Consider the following 27,667-nt stretch of genomic DNA (forward strand, 5'->3'; position numbering starts at 1 on the left):
TGAAGTCATTCATTTTGTTTTCAATGAATGAACTGTTTTGTTCTGCCACCAAATTGAAAGAGATACTGGCAGTCCTGACTCATAGGAAAGTTTGAGTGTACGTCCAATGATCTTTGCAGTCCCAAAAGAGAACAGAGCAGAAGAGTTAAAGCAACTCGGTAAATAAGTTGTTAACTGTGCTCCTGTGTTTTGTTTGTCCTTGGGTTTCCCACAAAAATAAGTATTTCTGTTGAGAAGGTGTTACTTGCTGAAATTCTCAAAATAGAGAAGCAAATGCTGCCTTTGGTAGGGAAATGCCACTGGAGCAAGTATAGGAAAGCAGATTTGCACGTGATTGCCTGATGACAGTGTGGCAGCAGAGTTGCTCTCAGCTGCTCAGTCCTAACTGCATGTATCTGTACCAGGGTGCTAAAGTCCTGTTATCTCTTGGTCAGACAAGACCTTTCCCTCCCCCATCTGTCTTGTCTTGGTAGAATTGAAGGCAGATCAGGAAGGAGCACCTGAAGACATGCAGCACCTGCAGGGTGCTGACAGGCTGTGCCACCTTCCTGCCGCAAGATCTTGGAAAAACAAGACCTTGCATCCAGCACAAGATCTTGGAAAAACTTCCACTGAGTTGGAAAGTGAACAATTACAGCACTGTTAGAGTCTGGACCATTCATATAAAATGAAAAACATCACTGTATGTTTTCTTTACGTAGCTGGACAAAAGAGAGTTCTTTCCTTAGATTTGCAGATAATTGGAACATGAATACTCATGTTGTTGCTTTAAAATTTATAGACAAAGGTTCATTGTTTTTACCTGAAAAGGAAACACCTTTCATCAGTTCTTAGGGTGATTTGAATGTTGTTTATTATTCTTGGAGTAGGCTAGATTCACAATTTTGGAGCAACATTGAAGGAGCCTGGTAAGAATTTTCCATTTGCATTACTTTTCACTGCCTGAGGCCTGCTCTGTGGCAAAGAACACAATTCCTCTCATTAGAGCCACAGGTTTTTTACCTTTGACTCTTGGTACCCTGAGTTTAAAATGTCTGAAGCAACCACGCAACAGCAGCAACAGGAAAAACCTTTAGGTAAGAGCTCCTTAAGGTTCAATTAATGCATTGAGCTGATGACTGGATGATATCAGTGCTCAGGTACCTCTGGGCTGGGTAGTACCTGGGGTTAGAGTAGAGTTTGAACCTAATCCCTGTGTTAAGTGCCTGCTCTTCATCCATTTGAAGCAATCAGTGGCAATTACTCAGATCAGTGGCAGCCAAATGGAAATGGAAAACTTGTCTCTACTTCTTCCTTCGTGGCAGTTCCCTGACAGCACACTCTGGAAGCCATATGATTCCAGCATAATTGTAATATAAGTATCTTCTCTGTTGGGAAGGAATTGTTCAGAAAATAAGCTAGGTGAGGACATTGTGACAATACCAATGTTGGTTTTGTCGGTGATATTTCAATTACATCCCTTTTATATTGTGTTAGAGCAATTGAGGTAATGTGAAAATTGTGGTGAAGGTATTTTGTTACCCAATAGTTTGTCATTTTACTGGAGTTGAAAGAGGTATGTGTACAAATACAGATGATACTTTTCTTTATAACATTCAGCTGTTACACTATGAAGTGATCACAACAAGCATGTTAGGATTACCCTTCCTCTCTTTAACAGTTGTAATATTTTAATGCTGACTTAAGACAAATTCATGTTAGGGATGGTTAATAATTTTGTCTTTCTTTCTGGACAACTATAGTGTTTGTGAAGTATCTGATTAACATAATGTTTAATAATTTTGATAATCTTTTTTAAAGGCTTCTTGAGTTGCTGCTTAAAACTGCAGTAAATTGTGTTTTATGACCTTATTTGTCAGTGAAACAGTGCAATGTCATTAGCAGACTTTTCTACGAGAGTCCTGCTTCCAATGGAGCTACATTATGCAATAATATAAAAATGCTTATAAAGCTTTGGCTGACTGGTTTCAAAAGCAATAAAGCTGTTTTTCCTTGTCTCTCTTTTGTTCTATTTATCTAAGTTATATCTGAAAAGCTTCTGAGATATTTGATAGCCATCCTTTTTGCATCTGTGGGAAGTATTACATTCTCATACACACAGGAAAATATTAATCTAAACTTTGGGTGCCTAGGAGATGAGAATTCTCACCAGCCTTTACAACAGGAAGCTTTGAGGCACTGCCACAAATGACACCCTAAGCAGATTTAAAGTTGCTGTTGTAGAGATGATTAAACAGAAATGGGGAAATACAAAACCATGACACTTTGAAGCAGAGCTGGTCTACAGAGCTGCTACTGTTGTAGTTTCATCTTTGGTTCCATGTGACAGGCACAAGATCAGCTTGGTTTAGGCAATTTAGTTTTTAACAGTTGTGCTTTTCTACCATAATGATAAAAGAAATCCTTTATTTTTCTGGGACAGAATTGCACTATCATGATTCATAAGGTAGGGAAATCTGCACAAACATGATCAGAGAATCAATCCTCTGTTTTCTTCATGTGTTATTTTTGGTAAGCAGTGGGGGTGGGGTTAGTGTGTTGTGTTGTGTTGTGGGATGGGTTTCCTTTAGAGGTGGTCATTACTCTTTCTGTGCTTGTTCAGTGACAAGCTAAATTTTTTATAATCTTGACCATCTAATGCCTCAGATATAATAATTGTACTGAAAAGTCTGCCAGACTGGTTGTTTACAAAACATTATTTTACCTTGAAAACTGCTGCTTTGAATGATTTTCATTGTGTGTCTTTGATCCCATAAAAATGAGATAGTGAGGGTTTGTGTTAAATCCTCCTCAGCCTTCCCCTTGCACACAGCTGGTGCTGGAGGACCCTTGCAGAGGCTGAGGACAGCCCAGGCTCAGGCTGCTGCATGAACACTGCACAGCGAGGGGGGACGCTGCTGCTGTGTCTGTTCAAAGCTTCCACAGCTTTCCTGCCTTCTCTGCATTAACTTGTTCTGCTGTGTTGGCTGTTCAGTTCCCTTTTAACAACTCCAGTTTTAACATCTTTCAAGTCACTCATTAAGATGCAGACTTCAGTGTATACTTGTCATTTAAGACATGATGGCTTGGATGCCTGTCAGATATCTGGCATCCTTCGTGAATATGTAGCAAGGCAGGCTGACAAGTCAGCTTTGGCAATGCTACAAGAATTCTTTTTTTTCTTTTACAATGTTACTATGGTGAGAAGGACCTTTGTCGTGGTATTTCCATGTCCTTATTCCTGAAGGCTTGGGGCTGCCACACTGAAGCCTTTTGGGTCATGGGGGAAAGACTCAGGTAGCCTCAGGATCAGTGAATTTGTTTCCATGGCTCTCTGATTAATTTTGTTACACAGCCTCGTTAGTTTTAGCAGTCTGCAGCCACAGTTCCACCCTAGTCCTGTACTTGCAGAGATTAAAAAAGCTAAGATACTGCATGTTGTTTTAAATTCTGAAGCTGCCCTCTTGTCTTGAGAGGACCAGAGTAGGCTTTTCTTCAGTCAGCATGGTGTGCTGTGCCTCAGAACACAAACTGAGTGTCCCCACAGGGCACCAGTGTGTACCAGGGTGTGCAGCAGGGTGTGGGACTGCATTGGCTCTGATAGTCAAGGTAGCAGTGTCATGGAGGTGATGTTTTGCTTTCACTTGTGTTTATTGTGCCCTATTCCTTGTATTCTTTCTCCACACTGCATATATGTATTTATTAAGATTTCCCTGCCTCCCACAAAGGCAGTTGTGTGGAGCTGGGGAGTTTTGTGTGCCCTCAAACCTGGCTGTCACAGCACAGTTGGTGTGTGCAGAAGACCACTGGTGAATATTTTCCACTGCAGTGCAAAGCTGTGTTAATAATGCTGAAGGGGGCTCTTAGTGGTCCCTTGGGCTGCATTTTGATTAACCACTTGACTACTACTTGAATTCTCCTAACACTGCATTGATTTCAGTAGTGCTAATGGAACACAGCAGCACAGCTTGTGTGAGGATGGACTTGAGGTAGAAAAGTTAATTTTCTTTAAATCATACCAACACTTTGCTACAGAAGTTTCTAAAATGTTGGTAGAAAGCATTTTGTGCTCTGCATTTAAAATCTTGAAACCTTTAGCTCATTTGGTTGAATATGTTGTTAGTGCTTTCAGCTCACACTGCAAATTCCCTCTTTAAAGAACTCTTACCAGCTGGAGATGAATAATGTGAATTGAATTGAGAATGTGTTAATTAGTAGGAGAAGGGAAAGAAGACCTTACATAAACTAAACCACCCTTAACTACAGTCTGTGTCTAACCACAGATACCAGATTTCAGGACTGAAATGGAAACAAGAGAACAGTTTAATGAATTAAAGTAAGAATGGTACTTATATTTAATTATCAAAACCAGAAGGAGAACAGAAATAAAATTGGTGAATAGATTTGATCGGATGTGAATACTCTGACCTTATAATACTATAGAAGTTCTGTATTCATCAGAAATCTGCTGATGGGAACACTTTTGAATTGAGCTATTATCTGTGCTGTATATCATAAAAAAATACTTTAATATGCGCTAGTCTGAAAATCAGAATTTAAGCCTCAAGGTTCCAAAGTACATCATTTTTAGTGTTGTGTTAAATTCTTAATACATTTCTATTCTCAGAAGAACACCAAACTGGTCCTTTAGCAGAGTACATAGGCTGCTGGTGTCAGCTTGCATTTTCAGCTGTATTGCAGCCTTTTCATTTGCTTTAAGAAATATTGCTATTTTAAAACTCTTATGACAAACAGAGCACCTATCAAACAGCACTCACTGCTGAGTGACTAATTATAACTCTTATTCAGAGTACAGTCTTAGTGGAATATTTCTAGACTTCCTAACTGTCTGATGGAGGAAAATTGAAGCAGAATTTTTTTAGCCTATTACAAAGCACATTATTTGAAGAATGTGCAACGTAGGAAAGGGAGGAAATATGCATGTAGCACTTACTATTGCTCATTTTTACTGTTTTATTAAAGAGCAACTTGAAAGCAAACAAAAATCAATTCCCTACCACAGACTGTGCTTTTAGCCACATCATTCTCAACGTGGGTGTTGTCAACCTTCACTATCACAAATAAAACCTGTGGAGTTGAAATGCAGGAGGCAATGAAGAGCTGCATCTGTGAGCTGGTATTTAGGTGCTGGAGGCCTGGGGCTTTAGCAGGTGCAGTGCTCATAGCAAGCAGCAAGAGAGAAGCTTCTTTTCCAGTGCAGGCTTGGTGGCTTAGCTCAGATCTGCCGTGTCACTGATGCTGACGTGCCAGACTTTGCACTGAAACAACTGAGGATTGTTCACAAGTTCAGGTTCACCTGCTGTGCTCTAACGATGTCTGGTGCAAAGCTGTAGATCATTTGTGAAGGGAACATATGGCTCCTTTCTAAACACAAGGGTGGAGTTTGGTAGTTATATTTTAAATATCCCAGGACCTCACAAACAGTATTTAAAGAGGTTTTTTAAAATCTGCAGTTGGGTGTTTTATCAGTATTTTTCTTTTTTTTCTAGGATTATCTGTACTGACTGCATGCTTTTGGGTTTATAATGTGCTATGTTCATGTTTTTAGTTTGTTAATGCATTGACTTTTAATGTAATATCATATGAGATAAATGTTTAATAGTTATGTCTTTTCATAACAGCAGTCAAGAGGAGATAAGCTATGCATTAATTCAAAAACACTTAGGTGTGTGTTGAACATAAATTAATATAATGGCTCACACAAAGTTTAGGAGAAAAAAGTGTGTTTATTAACTGCTGTTGTTTTGTACTTACTTGACAGCTGTATTTCTAACTTCTTTTGGCTGTATGTTCTAAATTTTGGCTGGGAAAAGAGGTTTCAGAGCTTGCATTTTAAATTGCATAAATCCTAATTAAGGGTAAAAATTCTTGTGGTTTCTCAAATACTATTTTCCAACAAAAGTAACTTCACTGTCTGGCTTAATGTAGTTTTCCCCTTCAGGAAAGAATTATCCAACATGGATTTGCAAACAGCATAATACATCTATCCAGACTTTTGACAAGAATCCTCATGAGATATTAGGGTTTGGGGTTTTATCTCCAAATGATGAAAAACTCCTAAGTCTTGACTTGTATGTTAATGCTTGCTTTTCATGCTTTGGAAGATCCTAATGTGTAGATTGGCATCCCCAGGGTTCCACTTCTTCATCTCCCGGGTCTTCATGATCACACTCAGAAGTGTGAATTGCTGGCATCTGGTTGAGCTTGGTCTCAGCTGCTCATGGGAAACACAAGATTTGTTCACCTCTGGATTCCTGCTTAAGGAGAGCCAGCTATCAGGTGCTACCAACAAGCTCAAACACACCTCCATGCTGAGTTCAAATGAGCAGCAAGAGGAGCAGAAATTTAATTCTTCATTCAGGGTTTGAATGAAGAATTACATTTTTTTATTTTAAGTGACAAAATTCATGGCTCATACTTGCTGGCAAGCTGTAGCCAGGCATTCAGCATTTTTCACCCTAAATTTAGTATAATGCTGAAAGTTAAACTTTTCCTATGGTTAAGCTGCATCTCTGATGTTGTACCAGAGATTTCAGTGGTCTTTTTTTCTTTTAGGAAGATCTTGAAATTGACATGCCTTATGTAAAAGTGTTCTTTTGCATTCAGACTTGTGGGTTAGGAGGGAAAAAAAAGAAGAAATAAAAAAGAAAAGCCCACAAACCCTTTTAAACCATAAAGGTCTTCTAATGGAATTGTACTGATTATTGAAAATTACCATATCATAACCATGCCTCTTTATTACTGTTAGGTATCAGGTATTGATTCTGGTGTGGTGCAAATGGAAGGTCTGATTCCTGAACTGCAGTCAAGCAAAATGCCCTATTATTATGTAGCTCTACTGACTGAATTGAGAATATACTTTAAATTGCTGCTATCTGTATGCATTCTCTGTATGTTCTTATTCAGATCAGAAATCAGAGCCTTAGATGTCGGTGGTCTGGTCTGCAACAATCCCACAAGGATGAGAAGATAGGCAGAATATTTTGAAAGTGCTTATTGATTTGAAATTACAAAGTCATTGTACAAACTACTTTGCTTTAGTGCTATTGTCACTGGCAGTACAGCTCAATTTGTCAAATCACTCCTGCTGCAGAGACTGACAAAGAAGTGGGGACTTCCTGCCATGACTCTTCTTTCCCCCATCAAGTTCATTTTGCAATGCTTGGCTCACTTTTCTTTTATCTTTAAAAGAAGCTATTTGCTAAAAAATGGAAAATAGATAGATCAGATCATGTGGTTTGCATATAATAATATAATGCAACTTTTTAACTTTTACCCACGGATTTTTGTCACCATTCCATTCTAACACTGCAACCTTTATTTGTATTTTCTTCTGGGCACTCTAATTAGCATGTTTTGGATGAAATTGAGCACCATTACTGCCACAGTATAAAGTGTTCCCAGGTTGATGGCTGGCTGACCTTAATGATCTTGATTCTTGCCTGTAGAAAAAGCCAGAAATGATGCAGGTATAATTTAGATAACTCTGGGATGAACTTCCTAAATTGAAAACCTCTTCCACTGCCTTTGGCAAGAATCACTCCACCATGGTAATAATTTTTCTTGCCTTAAAGGCCTGCATTAGAGAGTTCCTCTAAGAAAGTCCCTTGGAGCTGAAGAGGTAATGTCCTTTAAAACTGCTGCTTTTTCCTTGGCTCATGGGCTAGAAATCCTGCTCTTTATTGCAGTCTTTAATGCATTGCAATAATCTAGAATGAAAATAAAATATTAAAATGGGAAAAAGAAAAAAATACCTTGGGAGACCATAGGAAATATTTCTTGTGAGATGTGATGTAGTGCTACTCAGTTTTTAAATTAGATCATGTTGCAACATTTATTAATTGGGTCATATACCTGGTGCCAAATTTCAGATCGTGGGTATCTGATAAAACGATAGCAGAGCTTGAAAAACTAGTTTTAAGTTTGAGCGCCATATACATCCTATAAATGTTTGACAAATGAAAACAAATTGTTGCAATTTAGTAGTTTCAAGAACACTTTGATTAGGAAATTATTTTCTTGTTATTTTTAGTATGGATTAGCTTAATTTTTGAGTCTTTATAGATCAATTATTGTAACTCAGCACTTTCACTTCAAGTCAGAGTTGAAATCTATGCAACCATTTTCTTGTGTGGTCAAGAAGGAGCACACTGAGTTTTAATGTTGTAACAAATATTACCCAGTAGGACCCTGCAGTCAGTCTGGGCTGTGGATTCATGAAAATAAAAGGCAGGATTCATCAGGCTATCTGTCAGAACTGTGAAATGAAGCTCAGTTATGGTCTGTGTTTCTCTTTAGATCTCATAAATGGAGCCCAGGAACAGTGTGAATTGCCTCCTATGGATGGTTTTCCTCACTGTGAAGGGAAAATAAAGGTAAGTGAACTGGCTTTAATCTTATGTGCATTCTATTAAAAATGGAACATATGTTGCAAGAGGTCACTACTCAGCAGTGCTAAACAAGAGCAACTGAGTCAAAAAATAGGATATTTAGGACTGTGTGTCACTGCAGCATTGCTCACCTCAAGCCTTTAATACTACTGATGCAGAGGAATAAAGTGTCATCCTCTCAAGACAGCAAAAAACTGCCCTATTAAACTGCTATATTATTTACTGAAAACCTTTATTGTTTGAGTGCTGTCTTGTTATTCAGAAACTTCTCATTTTGGAAAAGCCCTGTTTTCTTCCCCATTATGAGTAATTTGGTGTCCCCCTGCCCCAGGACTGTGATTCTGAGAGTACCTCACTCCAGCCCCTTTTTCAGCGTGATGTTTCTTTACATTTCTTTCATCTCTTTGCCCACAGGTCTGTGTGGTTCCTCACTTCCCCTTTTCCTTTGAAAACATCCTGCCTCCTCTGCTCAAGTATAGGCAGTGTCTAAGTGTACAACCAGAATTCTGGGATTCACAGTGGATCCTACATAAGTCCTGTATTTTACAAACAATGCAGTTGAAAGGCTAAATATTACAACCCATGAGACTTTAGCTGGAAAGTAAAAAAGAAAAAGGCAACAAAAACAAAGAAACAAACTCCAGAATCTTGCAGAGATGTAGGTTTTTAAGGGTTTTTTTCCCCAAGATATGTTTCAAATGTAAGGAATACTGATTTATTACTGTGAATGGCCCATCCCTAAAAATTCAAGGCCAGGTTGGAAGTGTCTCAGAGCAACCTGGTCTAATGGAAGCTGTCCCTGCCTATGGTAGGTGTATTGGAATGAGATGATCTTTAAACTCTCTTCCAACCCAAACCATTCTGTGAATTTATGATTAGTGGTGGACAACAGTAAAATTTCTGCTTGCTTAAATACCCAAGTATCTGTAAAACTAAAACTCTCTAAATTTTGAATTTCTGCTCTGTGTTTTGATCTGTTTTGGCAAACAGGCTCAAGCAGGCTACATAGTAACTGTAATAAATTATTTTAATATTGAAATATTAATTTGAAATTAATTATTTGCTTCCACAGAAATGGCAGATTTCAGTCTCAGTAACTGAAATGATATGTGAAATTCTAGAGGGAGCATATAATGGTGGGGAGCACACAATGCATTCCACTCCAGCCAGAGCCAAATTATTTGAATATTGAAATATGAACTGAAATTAATTATTTGCTTCCACAGAAATGGCAGATTTCAGTCTCAGTAACTGAAATGATATGTGAAATTCTAGAGGGAGCGTATCATGGTGGGGAACACACAATGCATTCCACTCCAGCCAGAGCCAAATGTCTGGATCCCAGTTTTATTCTCCTTTTGATATCTGTCTCTGCTTGCCTGGCTGCCAGTTTGTATAAGCTGTGCTCACATCTGCTGTGCTGTTGCTTCCCCAGCATTACTGAATGCAGGGATGCAGCGCTGCTAATCATTAATAACATTCCTGGTTTGTTATTTGCGATATTTATAGTCACTTTGCCACTTCCTCCATTATCCCTGGGTGTGAAACAGAGCTATTTTGTTGTACTTTAACCTAATAAACCTTTATGTCCTTTGTTCTGTTGCAGTGGATGAAAGATATGTGGCGCTCGGATCCCTGTTATGCGAGCTATGGTGTAGATGGGTCCACATGCTCCTTTTTTATTTACCTCAGTGAGGTCAGTAATCTTTTCATCTGCACAAGGGGAACATCATATTGCCTTCATAGCTTTGGTAACTGTGCTTTTCTCAAATGAAATCATCATTTTGTTCGGAATAATTGGGGAAAGAGGAAAAAGTTATTAAAACTGAATTATTAAGTGTGTTGCTATTATTCATGAACTCTGCAGGGGTTTCTAGCCTAAAGAATTCTGATGTTTGTAACTGCAGTGATGTGAGTAGCATCTCTCCAGGGAGGCCATGTTGGGTATCCTGTTAAAACTGCATGTGAAGCTCAGTCAGAGATCTTTGCCTTTAAACACTTGTTCTGTTGCTTTTAATGCAGCTGCTGAGGTACTAATGGGGAGGCATTTGGAATGGAAAATTTAGAATGTGTTGTTTGATGATCCATTATCCTAAGCAGCATGGCCACTTCCTGCTTGGAGACTGTGAATTGTGGAGTCTGTCAGCAGGATCAAAAAAAGAACCAGAATATAATGTTTTTGAGTGAAGTTACAGCTATATTGGCTAAAGCCTTTGGTACCTGTCACAACCTAAGGTGTTTTGTACACAGCTGAGTAGGGTCCTGATGAGGTTTTTATTTCAGTTTCCTGGGTAACAATTCTTCTTTCTCAAGAATTAATTTGTCAATTAATTATCATGAGCTCTATTACTGGCTTGAAGTGTGCATGCACCAGAAATAATCAGGTGTATTTGATCACTCAGCTTCTTCTTTCTTATAAGTGAAATTTTGATAATTTATGGCAACTGATCTTAGAAGGAGTGTTGATATCCAGTGGCTCACTGCTTGCAAAGAACTGAAAGAGCCAATATGGCTGCAGGATTGTAACTAATAATAATTTCATAGCTTCTGTAGGATTGGGAGGGTTGGGCTGAGATTTTAAATTCTATATCTGAGATTAAAACAGTAAGTCTATTATTAAATAACTTGGTTGTAATCAAAGCAGTTTCTGTTGATTTACTCAGTTGGCTGTCATTAAACTTCTGGGGGTGTTGCTTGAAGCAGCAATAGTTAAATGTATATCCAAAACATTCATCTGAAGGCATAACAAAGGCTGGGTTGAATCACAGTTTTGACTCATTCCATTTCTAGCACCGAGTGTTGATTTATTTATGTGCTGTGAAGCTGTGGAAGGAAAAGATACAGGACAACTATATTATTTATCTAGTTATTTATCATAGGGGCTAGAGATATGGTTTCATGATCATCTGAAGTTGATCTAAGGTTTCTACTAGAAGGTTTTGTTTTAACATCAGAAGAGCTATGTTTGGTCATTAGTATTCTGTCAACCAGCAGGTGCTTCATGGTTTTAATGCAGATACATCTTAAAAATTATGATGTATCTTAACTGAACCCGAGACTAATATTCTTCAATGGCACTTATTATTTTGCATTTCTGTTAAATCCCAATTTTTTTCATTACAATCTTCCCTTATCATCAGTCTTGAAAAGTCAGTTGATGCTGTTAGCTCTTTCATAATTGATCTTTCATGGCCAAATGTGAACAGAGGCCAAATGGTTGTTTTTTCAAGTGTCTTGGGATTTGAAATTTTTCTTTAAGCAGCAATATTTAATTTGGTCAACTTTTCATTTCATGAATGAGTAAAAGTGCAATTAGCCTGTAGACATATTTGGTAACTTCAGAAAAAGGTGGGGGTTTTTTTCTTCTTTTTTCTTTCAGAGTATTTTTTTATGGCAGAATGTAAAACTAATATTGGGTGAGCGTGTTATTAACCTTGAGTTTAAATTTGGCATTCTTAATCCTATGATTAATTTCATGATTAATGTCCAGCAGCAGAGGTTGAAAGCTTAAATGTTTGCAAATGCAAGCATGAAATGAAATTCTAATAACACTACAATGATGTGGATTTATGAGGTGTGTTGGCTGCTAGGGATAACTTGGAAATGCTGTTGCAAGAGTAATTTGTCAGTGTGGACAGTGATGAAGAGTTGACAGTTTATAGCGTGGTTGCACAGCTGAGTGATAAATGTGCCTACAGAGCTCTCAAGTCAGAACTGCTGATTTAAAATATTAAAATGCATTAGGGTAATGGAAAGGATATTACTGTTAAGATTTTTCTTTTTTACTTCAAGGTTAGACTATTGGAGTGAGATGGTTGTGTATGTGCATGTTTCAAAAGGCAATATATGCATCAAATTATGTACAACCTCAGTTTGGAAAAATAATGTGCATGAAATTATGCATATATCTACTTTTACTCTTCAAATCACCTCTACAATCTAGTGCGACAAGTGTCTGTGCTCTTTCATCATCTGGGATCTACTTTTTTTATTCTGAAGCAGTTCAGTTAGGGTGTTATATTATGCTCTTTGTCATGTAATTTTAAACTTGTAAACAAAGGAGCCCAAAACGTTTCATTTTGGTGTGCAATACAGGTCAGAACCACAGAGACACAGATTAATTTGTTCACAGTTTATGTAAAGGTTTAGAAACAAAAGGCTGACCTAAACCCCAGCCTTTGGGTATCAGCCATGTGCTCTGTTATTTTTTCCCCATGAGCGTCTGCAAAACAGAAACAATGCTGACAAAGTCCAGGCTGCCCCAGGTGTTCCCTCCTGAAGAGCCTGCTCAAGTGCAGGTACCAGCAGTTCTGCCTTGCTTTGGGTGGCAAAAACACCTGCAGGAACTTGGGAGCAGCTCTTCTGCACTGCTCTGTGGCTTGGCTGCTCGAGGCAAGTGTGGCAGCCCAAGGACAGCAAGAACCAGCCCAGCATGTCCAGGCTTCTGCCTTTTATTTAAAGCTGTCCCCTGTGCAAACTTGCAGATGAAACTGAGAGAACATTTGCACTTCTTTCTCACTGTTTTGCTTCAGGCAGGGGATCTTTCCTGGGGTATGATGTGCAGCTGTATGGTCACAGACCCATGGAATGGCTTGGGTTGGAAAGGACTTCTTATTGTTCAACCTCCTGTCATGGCAGGACACCTTCCCCTGTCCCAGGGTGCTCCAAGCCCTGTCCAACCTGGCCTTGGACACTTCCAGGGATGGGGCAGCCACAGCTTCTCTGGGTGACCCGTGCCTCGCCACCCTCTGGTCTCAGAACACAAATTGTGCTGGAGTCTTTGAAGAGTGGGTGAGGTACAAATGGCCTGAATAGCAAAACCAGGCTTACATTCTCTTGAGCACAGAGCCAGACAGGGATTAGAAAGAGCAAACATTAAAAAGCAAGTTAAACTTGCTTCCTTTTGACTGTGATGCCCATAGAGAAGAGTTACTTACTTTTAAACTTAGCATTTTACTTACTTTTAAACTTGGCACTTAGTTATGAAAAAGGCAGTTGTTTAACACTGTAATAGCATTGGCAAAATTATCATTTTCAGGGATGGCATTGCCTCTGGGCAGAAATGTAAAAAAATTAATTTCTAGGCAGTACAAAAATACATTTCAGTGCAAAATGTCAGTTTGCAGCTGAAGAATGAAGCTTTTTAAAATATCTTCTAGAAAATGAGGTTTTCACACTATTTCCAAGCTTGAAAAAAAAGGGAAGAAAAGTGGAGGGGGCTTATAGATTTATTTTTTTTCTTTATCTACATCCATGTTCCTCTGAGAGGACTGCTTTCCACAAAGGAGTGGGACTGGTGGTCAGCTGGTAGCTGTGGTGCAAGTTCCCCCCTCCCATTACACTGGTGCTTACCTGCTGGAGCTGGGCAGGTCTCTCTAAAATCCCAGGCTTTGGTTCTCCAGCTCACCTTTCAGGTGCACATGTAATTTTTGGTACCCATCTTGGAATCCAACACTTCAAAGATTTAAAACTCGTTTGAATTCCAGTCTGTGGCACTCCTGTAGCTTTTGCATGTGTGCTAATACACTGCTGGAGAGAATTCTTGTTTTCAGTCCTTCAGACTTGATGGAAACACAAGGGATAATTTGGTAATTGGAGTATTTTTCTTCATATTTCTGGTTTCAGGGCTAATGCAGAAAAACACAAACCAAAGGTGATTTTGAACATGGATTTGTTTCCATGGTGCAAGCTGTAATCTGAGGCAAAATTTAGTGAAAATTCCTGGGTATGATAATTATAGATATTCCTTTAATCCTCGTGGTTTTTCTAGTTTAATGCAGTTTGCTCACTTCCATGGGGAAGTCCCCTTTCCACAATTTCTGCTGCTAATCCTGGACATTGAGTTAATGATTTGCATTTTTTCAGTGCAATGTAACATCAAACCAGCTTCTTTCAACTCTATGCAAATACTCAGAAATTTCCCAAAACCAGTGTCGTCGTCTGAAATGTAAATCACCAAAAGTTCAGACTTAGTCATCTTACACATGTCCCTAAGAAACTAAAATGCTACTGATAGTCTGTTTGATCTTCATCCCTGAACTACCTGTTGGCCTGATTTTGGGTGATTTGGGTTGTTATTTTTTGGGTGATTTTGGGTGATTTGGGCTGTTATTTTTTTCCTTCTTCTGTCACCTTAAACTGGGATTAGTCTTTTAATGACTTGTTGGAAAAGACATAAATGCCAGTGTATGAGAGGAATCAAGTACAGTGCACATTGCTGAAGGCAGACAAGAGGCTGTTTGTTGATTGATGTGTGAAATGTTGTGTTGCCTTGTCACCAGGGCTCTGGGTGCCTAACACCCAACATTTGAGACTGCCTTTGGAAACAACCACAACCAAAGCTGCCTGTATCCTACCCATTTCACTAACCAGACCTTGCACATCACAGATTCTGCAACCCCTTCTGAGGGATTCTGACACTGCGGAAATGCTAAACAAAAAATAGGAGTTGAACAAGTCACCTTCCCAACTGGAGCTGTCCTTTCACAACAAATTCTCAAAGGGATTTGTGGCATTACAAGTTCACTACCTGCTTTCATGCTGCCTAATAAATTTAAAGATGCACTTTCTTTCACCAGATATTGCAGTGGATTATTTTGTTTGTGTATTCTTCTCTCTTAAGATGCTTAAGAGCAGCACTGTACCATGGATAGAAGTACACTGAGCAGTGTGTTCACCTGGTGTGTAAAGAAAGTTGTTTCAGCTTCCCTGTGGATGGGCTGCACCTGCCCTTTGGCAGAACCCAAAATGAAGATTATCCCAAGGGCTCAGAGCGTGCCCTTCAGCTCCAGCTTTATTCAACTCCCACTGTGACTCTTTGAAAGCGTAAAGGTCTTTCTGAAATTTTGGGTGTGGAGAGCTGCTGGCAGAGTATATTTTGATTCAATCTGGAAGATGCTCAGACTACTCCAGTGCTACAGATGTTCGTCAGGTTCTTAAAACCTTGCTTGAAGTACTTGCTCTGTAATGGAGTCAAGTGCTGCAATCCTGCCTTGCATTCAGTTTCAGTGTGTGTCTGAGGAAGTCACTGGAACAGACACCTGCAAAGCTTCTATAAAGCAAGTACTCTTCAAATTTATTAGGTTTGTTTGGTTTTTTTTTTTCATTCTAAACCTAGCCATTTACACCTCGGAGCAGTTCAGAACACCAGCTTTTCTCTAGTATCTGGAATAATGTAGCACTTAAATTTTGAACTTTTAAACTGCTGTGCAACTTCACCTTGAGGAGCGCTATTTATATACTCCAGGCAGTCTGTGACTAATGTGATTCCAAACCAAGGAGAGAACACTTGACTTCTCAGGTGGACATGGTTTCCTGAGCAAGATCAAAGACTACCTAATGCCCTTGATTTGCATTGAATTCAGTACCAGGAACAGGAGGCACAGCTGGTCTTATTCAAAAATATGACAGTATAAAGATAAATATAGTGTGTTCTGAATAATAGCTTAGCATTTATATCACTCATCCAAAAAATGGTCTGTTTTCAAATCCGCAGTTGCTGCTTCCCAACAGTCATCTTTAACTGCTAATCTGTCTGGTATCACATCCTTCCTACTAAATCATCTACATGACAGTACAACAGGAGGTTGCTATGGAGAGAATCAGCTGGAGAAAAGAACTGATGGGAACCCAGTGAGAGGAGGGCAGTGCTGGAAATGGGCAAGAGGAGCTCTGCTGCCTTCTTCAGAGGCAACTTTAGTGTTTGGTCTTTAATGATCAAATGAACAAGTTAAAGAGCAGGATCCGAATGAGCATCACTGCCTTCCTTCACCTTGCTCAAAATTAGGGCTTGTTCTATGGAGATCTTCTGTACCTAAACAACTGCAAAGCTGAAGGATATTTCTGATGGAATTTTCATCTAGACCCACTTTAGTGATGTCATAATCCTTTCTGCCATCATTGCTAAAGACAAGGAAAAATGAGTCAGACCAACTGCAGACACTGATAATACTTTGAATCTATTCCTTAAGTGTTTCCTTTGTGTGATGAGAATTATTATAAATTATTCTTAGACTAGAGGGAATATTTCTAAAAGCACAAAAGAACTGTGTTTGTTTTTCAGTCAGTGAGGCATGCAGTGAACTGTCCTTGGCAGCCCTGAAAAATCTGCAATTCCTTTAGGATGCCTTGTGGTGCAATGTGAAATACATAAAGTCAGAAAAGGGGCACGTACAGTAGTCCTTGAAATGTCATATCTTAATTTAGATCAGTTCTAATGCTAGGAATAATGCAAAATTTGTACTATTAAAACAAAGAAAAGGGAAAAAAAAGAAAAAAAAAACCCAGAGTGTTTGTGGCTGTGCATGATTTATTATGTGGAGCTTGCAACTCTTTTCTACAACAACTTTATAGTTGTAAAAGTTAGGATTGATAATTGCTGCACTTTCTGGTATGGTTCCAGAGTTGAAGACCACTAAAGATTCAGATGTTTTCAAAGGAGGTTGATAAGTCACTGCTTTCAAATGTTATATTAAACACATTGGGTAGGTTAAGTCATAGCATTCAAAATGCTTTTCTATAATTTGTCTGAGGAACCCAAGGTTGATACATTTCTCCTCTTTAATGAGGTTAGGATGGCTATTCATTTATTTTCATGTGATTGGCCCTCTAGGCAATCATATGGTGTGATCTTAAGCCTTTAATCTGTAATGCTCCAGGCTTCTGCAGCATGATTAAGCCAAAATTGTGGTTTGACAGGTCTGTGATTGGAGGAATCATAAAAGCAACTCTGACTTTCAGTTCTCTGAGAGTTGTGAACTTAATCGGTAGTGATGGGGTGTCTCAGCCAGCTGATAAATTTTCACATTTCCCCCTTTTGACAGTACAGTCATGTTTCAGTTTTCATGGGTTTGCCTCCAACACTGAGATTCCTCCTTCCCCAGAGCAAGTGATCTAATTTCTTAAGGTAGATAAGTAATAAGGATTCTACACAACAGGCAAGACCCCTGGGGGCAGCTCAGCAGCTCTCAGTGACTTGCATCCATTTGCTATTTCTTCACAGACTACTGCCTGTTGTACTTCTTTATTTTCTAGTGGACAATAGTAGAAGTATTGCATTTGCACTGATCATGTTTCTCTAAGAATCAAGCTGTTGATGCCTGTGAATATTATTACTCATGTTATAATTACCTTATTTATAGCCTTCAAACATGGTGGCTTTGATTCTATAATGATTCTTACTTTTTTAGTCTGCACTGCTACAAGGTAGAACTTTGATCCTTTGATTTAGCTGGCTTTCTATTTTTATAAACATATTTTAGGGAGATGGAAATGTTCCAAAATACATATTGTTGCAAGGTGTAGAAGCATAAAAAACTTATTGAAAACATTTTAGAACTGCTCAGAGAAATTGTATTTTGGGCATTTAACAGCTGACCTCTGCCTTGATCTTCTGTTTTCATTATCTTGAATGAATATCTAAATGTGACTTCTGGTGGCAAATTTGCTGGGTTAAAAGAGCATTGAATTGCAAAAAGCAATCTTAAGCTTTTTCTGCCAAAAAAGCAGTTTTATCTTGAAATGATGACCTTATTATCAGCTGATTACTTGTTTAAACCATCAGGTTAACATAAAGGTGTAATATAAAGGCAGTGAGTAGAGGCTTTGGTCAAGGTGAAAATAAAGTAGCATAATTTATTTTGATGTGATTGTTTTATAGGTTGAAAATTGGTGTCCTCGTTTACCTTGGAGAGCAAAAAATCCTAATGAAGAAACTGATCAAAAAACAGTGGTAAGAACAACCATGACCTTAATAAGGACAAACATGAGAAATAATTCTGTAATTGTGATTCATGCAAAATATCCTGGAATCCTGTGCCATATAAATGCTAAAAAGACTAGAATTTATAATTTTTACTCCTCAATTCTTCAAAGCTGAAAAGAATCCTCCTTGATGTGTATAGCTCATGTATCCTGTCATTGTATTGTGCTCTTGCTGATAGATTTCCATTTAAAGCATTTTTGTGTTTAAATTTATTAAATACTGTACACAGCTACCAAGAAAAATTACAAATCCACAAACTGCTCACCAGTGTTAAGTATATGTGAAAATGTCCATTTTTGTTGTCCCAAAAATATGGACCCTTTTTACAAAACTGCATTAATGGGAACGCCTTATATCCATTTCAGGTTTGTAGTAACATTTTGATTACTCTCAATTTTTTTCCATTAAATACTGTAAGCGCACAGAGTTGTTTCTAAATTGCTACAGCCTAATTATGTAGCAATTAGGTATTTTAAGATAATTTAAGATAATTGCTGGGCTGCATATGAGCGCTTCTTACATAACATAGGTATAGGTTGCCTCATTTTTTAAAACCAGTTTATCTTAGTCTAGCTTTAAAACAAGTATTTCCTTTAAAATTTTTACCCTGGTAATGTTTCTTCCTTTCTGGTGTAGTTGGAGACTTCCTTGTGTTTGAAAGATTCATGATACACATAAATCTTGAGCCTACTGTTCTGTATTATTATTTAGACATACCTGTACCTCATTTTGAAGCACATGAACAATACCAGACCTTATGTTGCAGAAATAAATGCATTGTGAAACATTGCAAACGTATTCTGGGCTACCAAGTAATACTAACAGAAATAACAGTAATTTATGTAGTTTAGAAGTGTCAGTTTAAGTAAATCTTTAACATTTGAACTAAAATCTTAACGTGCTAGGAGTTTTTTCTATTTCATTTACTTAAAAGAGGAATATAAAGAGCTCACATTTGAGCAGCTTTTTAACTTCTGGAAAGTGTGTTGAAGAATAACTAATGTTTGGGGTGTTTCTTAATGCTTTGCTTGAAGGCTGAAATTCGTATCAACTTTGATAATCTCTACAAAATGATGTCAAGGCACGAGGAGTTCAGGTGGATGATGCTGCGCATCAGACGGATGGCTGATACCTGGATTGAGGCCATTAAATCACTTGCAGAAAAACAAAATTTGGAGAAAAGAAAACGAAAAAAGGTAAATGAGAGCACTTTTGTTCCTGTCACTTGCTTTATATGGGCTCTTTCAAGCTTCCTGTTCCAGGTGTAGCTTCAGAATGGAAATAGAAAATATAGAAGGCTCATGTTTATGCTCCTTTCAAGAAGTATTTTGCTGTTTGAAATTCTGTTGCAATGGGTGTTTGCTTTACAGATAGTTTTACGTGTCTTGCGTGAGTCAGTCTTGAAGTTTTCTGACATCTATAGTTTTGGATAAAATGGATATTATGTAGACTAAATACAGACTATGTTCTAAAGGGAGAAACTGGGAATTTACTGCAAGCTGATGACACTGGAGTGTTTTATGTAGTCATGGGAAGCAGCAATTGTACATCTTTGTTGTCCAAAATTGAGACTCTAAATGATGTATCTTGGGTTTGGATTTGAGTAGACTCAAAGTTGACCAAAACATTGGATTGGATCAGTTTAGACTTCCTGTAATGAGTTCAATTTTAAAGCCATGAGACACTTGAAGTGAAAAGGTGTATTCATTTGATTTTTATTTTTTTTAAATTACCTTAACTAGTTAAGATAAAGCCAAAAGTTGCAAACACAACAACAGGTTTGCTTTCTTGCCTTGTTATTCCTGGAGCCAGTCCTGAGTGGCAGCAGCAGCCCCATGTATGTTCATATTTCCAGTCTCTCTTAAGCCTGCATGGCTCAGCTCCTTGCTGCAGATTCTCAGTCCTTGCGTTCATTACAAAATTCAGTTATTCAGGTGGAAGTATTGGCTTGTTTCCTTTGATATTTTTTATTTTTTTTACCATAGTTGGATTTTAATAGAAAGGAAAAACTGCTGTAATGTATAACAGTTGCATGTTTCATGTCGATAACTCAAACGTATGACTTTCCTTTCCAGATCCTTGTTCATTTGGGGCTTTTGACAAAAGAATCTGGATTCAAGATTGCAGAAAATGCGTTTAGCGGTGGCCCACTTGGTGAATTAGTCCAGTGGAGTGATTTAATTACATCTCTCTACTTACTGGGCCATGACATCAGGATTTCAGCTTCACTGGCAGAGCTCAAGGAGTAAGGAGATTACTTTCCCTTTTGAAACCAGAATTAGAAGAAAAGAATTGTAAACTCTTGAAGCTTCTATTAGCAGTATATAATTTCTTGAAGCATAAAATGAAAGTGATAATTCACTAAACAGACGATAAGATTATTTTCATGAGCTAAGTATATGTGCCATGGAAAGGATAATGTGTTTTCATTGTAGCTTCAGGCTCTTGGGACTTCATAAATGAATGTTGTAAAATTCCAACTAAGCAGCTTAGTCTTTAACATTCCAGGTGCTTCAACCAGCTGCAATGGGAAATGCTGCAGACTAGCCTAATTCTGTGTCCTCTGCTTCAGTTTCTGCTGTTCTTCACTCAGTATCTCATTTTAAAATAAAGGTTTAAGTTCTTCAAACATGTTACTTTTGATGTAGTTAATTGCTTGTGTTAGGTCAAATTGCTCCTTACTCTTCCTTGTCCTGCTTTGCCAACTATTTCAGCACCAGACATAAAACATCTGTTTGAAGCTTGAGCACATGTGCTTTTGCTGCAGCTTGCTTTTTTAAATTACATGACAGCATTGTTTTATAGACAGCTCTTATACTATAAAGCTGTCAATAGAAGGCAGAAATTATTTTGAATAATTTCAAAGCACACTATTTTTAAGCATTTCAAACATATCATTCTTTTGTTTAAACTAGACGAGATTTTTTGTGAAAATTAGTGCTTTACATGTAATAAATGTTGAGCATCTCTAGCATTTCAGTGTTCATACATGGTTCTTGATTGCAAAAGAATAAAAGACTAAAACTTTTTTGGAAACTGGAATTATTGGAATAAATAGTGTTACTGCATCAATTCAAGGTATTTGGAAAGTAATGCTTTTTCATATTGCTTCTTTTTTTGTTTAGGATTATGAAGAAGGTTGTAGGTAACAGATCTGGCTGCCCAACCCAGGGGGATAAAATTGTAGAACTCATTTACATTGATATTGTGGGACTGACTCAGTTTAAGAAAACCCTTGGTCCATCGTGGGTTCATTACCAGTAAGTATAACACTCACTTGCCCTCTAAACTGCTTTGTTAAGGAGCTTTTGTTGAGTAACACATGTCAAAATACTGAAGTAAGTCCATTCACATGAATTTGTTTAAGAGTGAAATGCACTTTTCTGGTTTTTTTAGCTTTTAGGATTAAAGGGGCTACTACTTGTTCTTTGTTTCCAAGAACATTATCATCATTATCCCTCCCTAGCAAGCTTGAGATTCTTGGATTCAAGTATTTTTAATCTTAAAAATCTTAATTATCCTCTTGATAAATCATCATCTCTGCCCCTCTTTCCCTGCTTTCTTTACCTGCATTTCCCCCTCCCCATTTTTTCTGTAAATTAGTAGGTGAGCTGAGAGATTACTGCATTTTGTTGTTTAGTTGGAATACCACAGGCATATTTTGCTTTTTGGTGTTTGTAACCACACTAGATCGATGATTGTGGTGATTTATCTGTTCTAATTGTATTGCCCAACAACTGCAGTGCAATTTTCTGTTCCATTCCTTGAGATACTGGGCAGAGAGTTCAGGGGCAGGTCTGAACAGTATACTGCAGTTTTTGTTGCTTTTGTAATCTGTAAACATCTTTCCATTTGAAATGGAAGATGAGGGTCACAAGAAAGGATTTGGTGTACCTTTCTTCACATCTGCAGTTTTAGAACCTCTTTTCTTTTTGTCAATAGCTTTAAATCATTAAGCCTCCCATGCATTGTACAAATTCAAAGAAACCCAAATCTCAATTACTGATGTTGAATTTTCTATACCTGCTAGATTTAGCTGTGTCTCATGATCCACAAAGTCCAGTAAATCCTACTTGAAGGAAGGTATTGGAAGGTGTTCATGGCAGAGAAAATGTTTTCTTTCAGCCTCAGGATTTTCCAGAGCATTGGATCTTTCCAGTGTAATTTTAAATGAGAGGACTGTGATCAATATTGCAGATTAGATTACTCTTAATCTCTTTTGAGAAGCAGGGGAGTAAATGGATATTCTAGTTTTTAGGAGCCTGCTAATAAAGATAATCCCATTTTCCAGAGAGCAACAGTTACTTGTCTGTCTGCCAGATGTAATTGTCACTAGGAGATCACATGCAGCACTGTGGTCAGGATATGAAACCCTTCCTATAAATTTTAAATGTTTCTTCCTGTCTGCTTGCAATTACCTGTCTGGTGTATCCTGTAACAAAGCTATGGAAGTACATATTGAGATTATAGATTAGCTATTCAATTTTTCTTTCTTCGTAGAATCATTACATCTTGAATTCTCAATCTGTTTTACATTGATAACTATTTTGTGGTAATGGCTGGTCTTTTCTTGTTTAGAAGAGCAGAATTACATTTAACTCCAAGTACCTTAGGTACTGTAGAATTTTTTTGAGGCTTTTGGGGGAGAAAAAGGTATCTTAATGCCTGTCTTCTTCAGCACTGCCTTTCATGGACTCAGAGGGAGTCTTGTCCAGTCCATAGCCTGACTGAAAAATAGATAAGGATGCATTTGTTTTTCATGAGAGATTTTTGCCTCATTTTTTACTGAAGACTGAACAAGATGCCCCAGCATGATGCTTTATATAGTTAAGCTTTTCTTTGAAGTGTTTTTCTTGGCCTGGTTTCTTGCTAACTGCCCGTTACTGCTTATTCTAATAGGGTTCTGGAGAATAAATTACTTCTTTCTCTTCTCTGCCAGCCCCTAGAATGTCATCTATACTGCTTTTCCTTCCATTTGCTTTTTTTAAAGTACATGCATTTAGGGGTTTGAGTCATTACATACAATGCATGTTTGTTAGACCTTTCATGAAACTTGTTACATTTATTGTGAATCTCTCTAATTACATGAGGCTTTTTCTCAAGTGCAGTGTACGAAAGAGGATCCAGAGTCTAGCAGAGACTACAGAATTGATTAAAGCAGGGGAATTAATTTGTAGCTGCATGGATGCTGTCTCCTATTTCAGGATCCTCTTCCAATCATTGTTTTTTCTTCCAGCATCATGAGTTATCTTATAAATTTTGTCATTAAAGTGTTTTGAAATTAAAACCACAAAGTGCCTTATAATAGCATAGGCATCTATTTCTGTTTAATTCCAATAAAAAAACATTATCACAAAGCTGCTTTTTAGCCCTTGTTCTTTACAAACTCTGCTTTTTTTCTCAATTGTATTTTATGTCAGTAGGAATAATTGTTTGTCTCAAAAGAAAGTGTTTTTCAGTGGATGTGTGCAGGTCAGCTCAGTCTGGTTTATGCAGACCAGACTCAGATAAAAATGAATTAAAATGTTTTTATTCACTTCAGATGAGAATAGAGTGGCAGAACAAGCCTCTGCCTTCAGAGCAGTCGCTTGGTAAGAGTGCTTTATATAATCTTTCTGGGCGAACTTGAGCCCTGAGGAAATTTTTGGTAGTTGCAAATCAGGTTTCTGGAACTGCAAGCTCGAAAGAATGACCCTGCTGCTTTGGGAGTGAGTATTTCTGAAAGACTCTGCACAGCTGAGAGCACCAGTGACTTTTGGTAGTATGTGCTTCATCTGTGGGATTATTGGTGCTGCAAATAGCAGGAACACAGCAGAACACATCTCATTTTGGACTGCACCTTATTTCCAAGCAGAGCAATTCCTGGATGTGCTGGATTTTTCAGTTCTGAGGTGTGGCTGTTTGAATGCAGTTTGTGTGCAGTGAATCAACATACAAATTAATAGTTTAATATAGTTTGAGAAGTGCAGTCTTTCTTAGCACCCTCATCCTCCATGCAGCACATAAAAATCTGGTATTTTTTTCATTTTTCCACAGTCTCTCTAGCAATGACTCATTCCCATGTGCCAACAATCCAGCTGGCTTTTTTTTCTTGAAATAAATTAACGTGACAGCTATCCTGAGAAATGAGCAATGTTTCTGCTTGGTACGTGTTCTCTAGAACACATCTTTTTTAGGAGGGTTATTTTCTGTCCTGAGATTTTAAATGCAAATACTGAGTGGCCTGATGAAGTGGGAGAAGGATACAAAAAAAATGTGTATAAATATGTCCACTAGGTCAGCTCTGTTAAGATTGTGCTTCTGCCCAATACTCAAGAGGAAAGAAAAGCTCCCTTTCAATAATCCTGGGTTACTTTTGTCTGATTTTTTTTTAAAGCCCTAAAATTGTCACTTCTAATGTGCTAGACAAAAAGACTAATATGGATGTTTCTAAAGCAATTTACTACCTACCAGTGCTCTTTTTAATTAGGCAGAGAATAGACTTATGCTGACACCAATTTCAGGGCACACTGCAATTCTCTGCAGCTTCACTGCTAAAGCTAGGTGACATTTTAGGAAGGAAGAGTGGGAAAACTGAAATTAAAGGTATACCAAATTAGCATTTTAATTTAAAATATATCCCTGAGTTATAAGAAAAAAATACTGTTTTGTCATTTTCAAAATTAATTATTTCACTTTAGAAATGCTAATGCATTGTATGCAAAAATAATAAAAAAATAAAAGGCATCTAAATTATTAAGTTAAACAAATGGAGAATCTGGTAGTAGGGTAGACAATCAAGGTATTCCTACATATATTAAAATATCAATTCAGTATAACTCCTATTAATTACATTCATTTCTAAATTTTAAATCTTTACCAGCTCTTTTCTGCTGCATTTCAGGGATTAGTTTCACCACTTGAAGCTTTGATCTCTCATACCATTCCTGCACAGACTTGTACTTTTTTCTGTCATCTTTTTTTCTGGCTTAGTTTGTACCAAGTCATAGAAATATTTTTCTTTTGTTTTCCTGCTTTCTGGTTTGGATTTCTGTTGCATCACATTGCCTGTCCTGATTCAGGGGCCCTGCATGGACTGGACATGGTTCCTCATATCCCTGTGAACCATTAGTGCTTCTTATCTTACATTTTAAAAAAAAGAGGAAAAAGAGAGGCAACAAAGCAGAGTAGTGCACCTTACATATATCTCTTGACAACCTCCAGTAATGTTGCAGTTTTTCAGTAGCTTTCTCCTATTTTTCATTCTCCTGTGCTCAAGTACCTGGCCAAAAGCTGTATGTTTGAGAGGAATTTTGTTTTAAGACCTGCCAGGAAATAAGAGGGCTTTTATTACTGAATGATTCATCAGTGCAGAACTTGTTTTGGTCCTGCTGGAGTATTTTGTGTGATGCAGAGATAATTGCCACTGTTGTAAAATATTTTCATTGAGAACAGTTGACAGAAAACACTGCACAGAAACTGATCTGTCAGCTTTGTTGTTTGGTGAATCATAATATGTTGTATATTTTGACTTTCTTTTTGTTTGAAATATCTCTGTGAAGGTTTAAAAAAGCACATCATTTTTCTCAATTTGTATTTTGAAATACGAAGGTAGCATTTCATAGAAGAGTTTAAAAGTTCCCACATTATTGAATACCTTTAAAGAAAGGAGCAATATATAAGTAACATGTAAATTTATTTTGGGCACTAAAATCTTTTATTTTTAAAGCTGAAAAATAGTTGGAGATTAGTTCTTTCACCATTTGAGGGCTAAATTCTTTCACCTTTAAATGCCAGAATCAGGTGTTTTGCTGAACAGAATATGCATACAGGCTTGGAGTATGGGAAATGTTGAAAACTACAAAACATAGGCATTTTTAAATTGTCATTTTTACAGCTATCTCCCTTCTCTGCCACCCATGAGGTTGTGTCCCTTCCTTTGCACATATGAGCCCAAAAATGATACAATGTGCAGTGATAAGAGATTGTGTTTATACCACAATTGCACATGATGTTTACTTAATTCATGAATAAATCTTTTCTGCAATTTTGTCTGTGGAGGGCTGAAGAAGGGTGGATCTGGAGCCCTGTAATGCACTTCAGTGGCAGTGGTCACTATGTGCAAGTCATTTCAAAGATTTATTTGTCAGGCTGCATTTTGGAAACATAACTTCTAGAATCTCTGTCCTATAACATATACTGTCTTCTTCATACTGACACGTTTTCTGCTTGTCATGCACTATGGGCCCTTTCTTTTTCAAAAATTTAATATGATTTTAAAGGGTGAGTGTGATTCTCTCATCCCAGGCCCTCTGTAATCCAGTGCCAGGAGTTCTCTCTCTTGTGTGTTGGTTTATGCAGGTAATTGACTTTTATGTTGTTTCTTCAAAAGTCTGTGAGAAAATGTTTCATAAACAAATAAATGAGCTGACTGCAAGAACTCAGCATATTAAACCATCTTCAGTGCTTTTAGTCGGTCTAAAAGTCAGAACCTGGGGATTAAATACAATCCTCTAAAGACAATGTCCTCTTCTGCTCTGATCTTCTTGGCATGTGGCCCCTGGTTGCTGCATTTGGTTTGTGGTAATGGTTGAGAACTTCAGAAAACACATGGAAAATCGTTTCATCTGCCTAAATTCTACTCCAGAGCCCTAGGAAATGCAGGTGGCCACTGTGGCATTCCCATAAGCTCTACTTGGATTTTAAAGCATAGCTTCATTCTGTAAGGACAAAATAAGCTCCAGGGCTGTTATTTGAATATCTGATATACCCTTGAATTTGCTGTTCATAACGTCTTTGTGAATGTAATATGAACAGAAATGTTTGAAATTAAAATGTACCTTCAGTTTATATGTTCTCCACAGCTGCAAACAAAGACAAAACACATTTGAATTATCATAACTATGTATGTATATGCACATTCTTATATAAACATATGTAGGTGTACCTACAGTACATTTTTTCCTTTTTCAGGTGTATGCTAAGAGTTCTGGATTCCTTTGGGACTGAGCCAGAGTTTAACCATGCCCATTATGCCCAGTCTAAAGGCCACAAGACACCATGGGGAAAGTGGAACCTCAATCCACAGCAGTTTTATACAATGTTCCGTAAGTACCTCTGTGCTTATGAATAATTTAGAGCTTTAAAAAGAAATGCTGTCATTGAGAAGATTTTTTTCATTATGAAAGACAAATGCAGTTTAATAAAATGCAACTGCTAAATGGGAAGAATTGTGTCGGTGTCTGTAGACTGTGCAAAAGCTCTGTTGTGTTTCCACCCAGCAATGAGAAAACAAAAATACTGAGCTAATATAAATAGTGGTAGGGATCTTTATGCCTTGGGTACCTGTGGAAAGTGGTGCCTTCCACCCAGCAATGAGAAAACAAAAATATTAAGCTAATTTAATAGTGGTAGGGATCTTTATGCCTTGGGTACCTGTGGAAAGTGGTGCTTGGCTTTTCCCTCAAGTATCAGGGACTTGGTTTTTGTTATTTTTGCTTTCTCTAATATTACTATGAAGCAATAGATCTTTGAG

General features: G+C 37.7%; 1 protein-coding gene across 1 annotated transcript in view; it reads left to right on the forward strand.

Moving 5' to 3' along the window:
* The window catches only part of MGAT5 (alpha-1,6-mannosylglycoprotein 6-beta-N-acetylglucosaminyltransferase), an 83,575-nt gene that overhangs the window by 20,544 nt on the left and 35,364 nt on the right, over positions 1–27,667 (forward strand). Inside the window, exons 4-10 of the mRNA XM_039702336.1 lie at positions 8,299–8,375; positions 9,997–10,086; positions 18,049–18,120; positions 19,188–19,349; positions 20,229–20,398; positions 21,279–21,413; positions 27,106–27,239. Coding sequence (XP_039558270.1) covers positions 8,299–8,375; positions 9,997–10,086; positions 18,049–18,120; positions 19,188–19,349; positions 20,229–20,398; positions 21,279–21,413; positions 27,106–27,239 — 840 coding nt within the window. The remainder of the gene's footprint in view (positions 1–8,298; positions 8,376–9,996; positions 10,087–18,048; positions 18,121–19,187; positions 19,350–20,228; positions 20,399–21,278; positions 21,414–27,105; positions 27,240–27,667) is intronic.

This window comes from Passer montanus, unplaced genomic scaffold (genome assembly GCF_014805655.1).
Source record: "Passer montanus isolate IOZ18808 unplaced genomic scaffold, ASM1480565v1 scaffold1, whole genome shotgun sequence".
Lineage (NCBI taxonomy): Eukaryota > Metazoa > Chordata > Aves > Passeriformes > Passeridae > Passer > Passer montanus.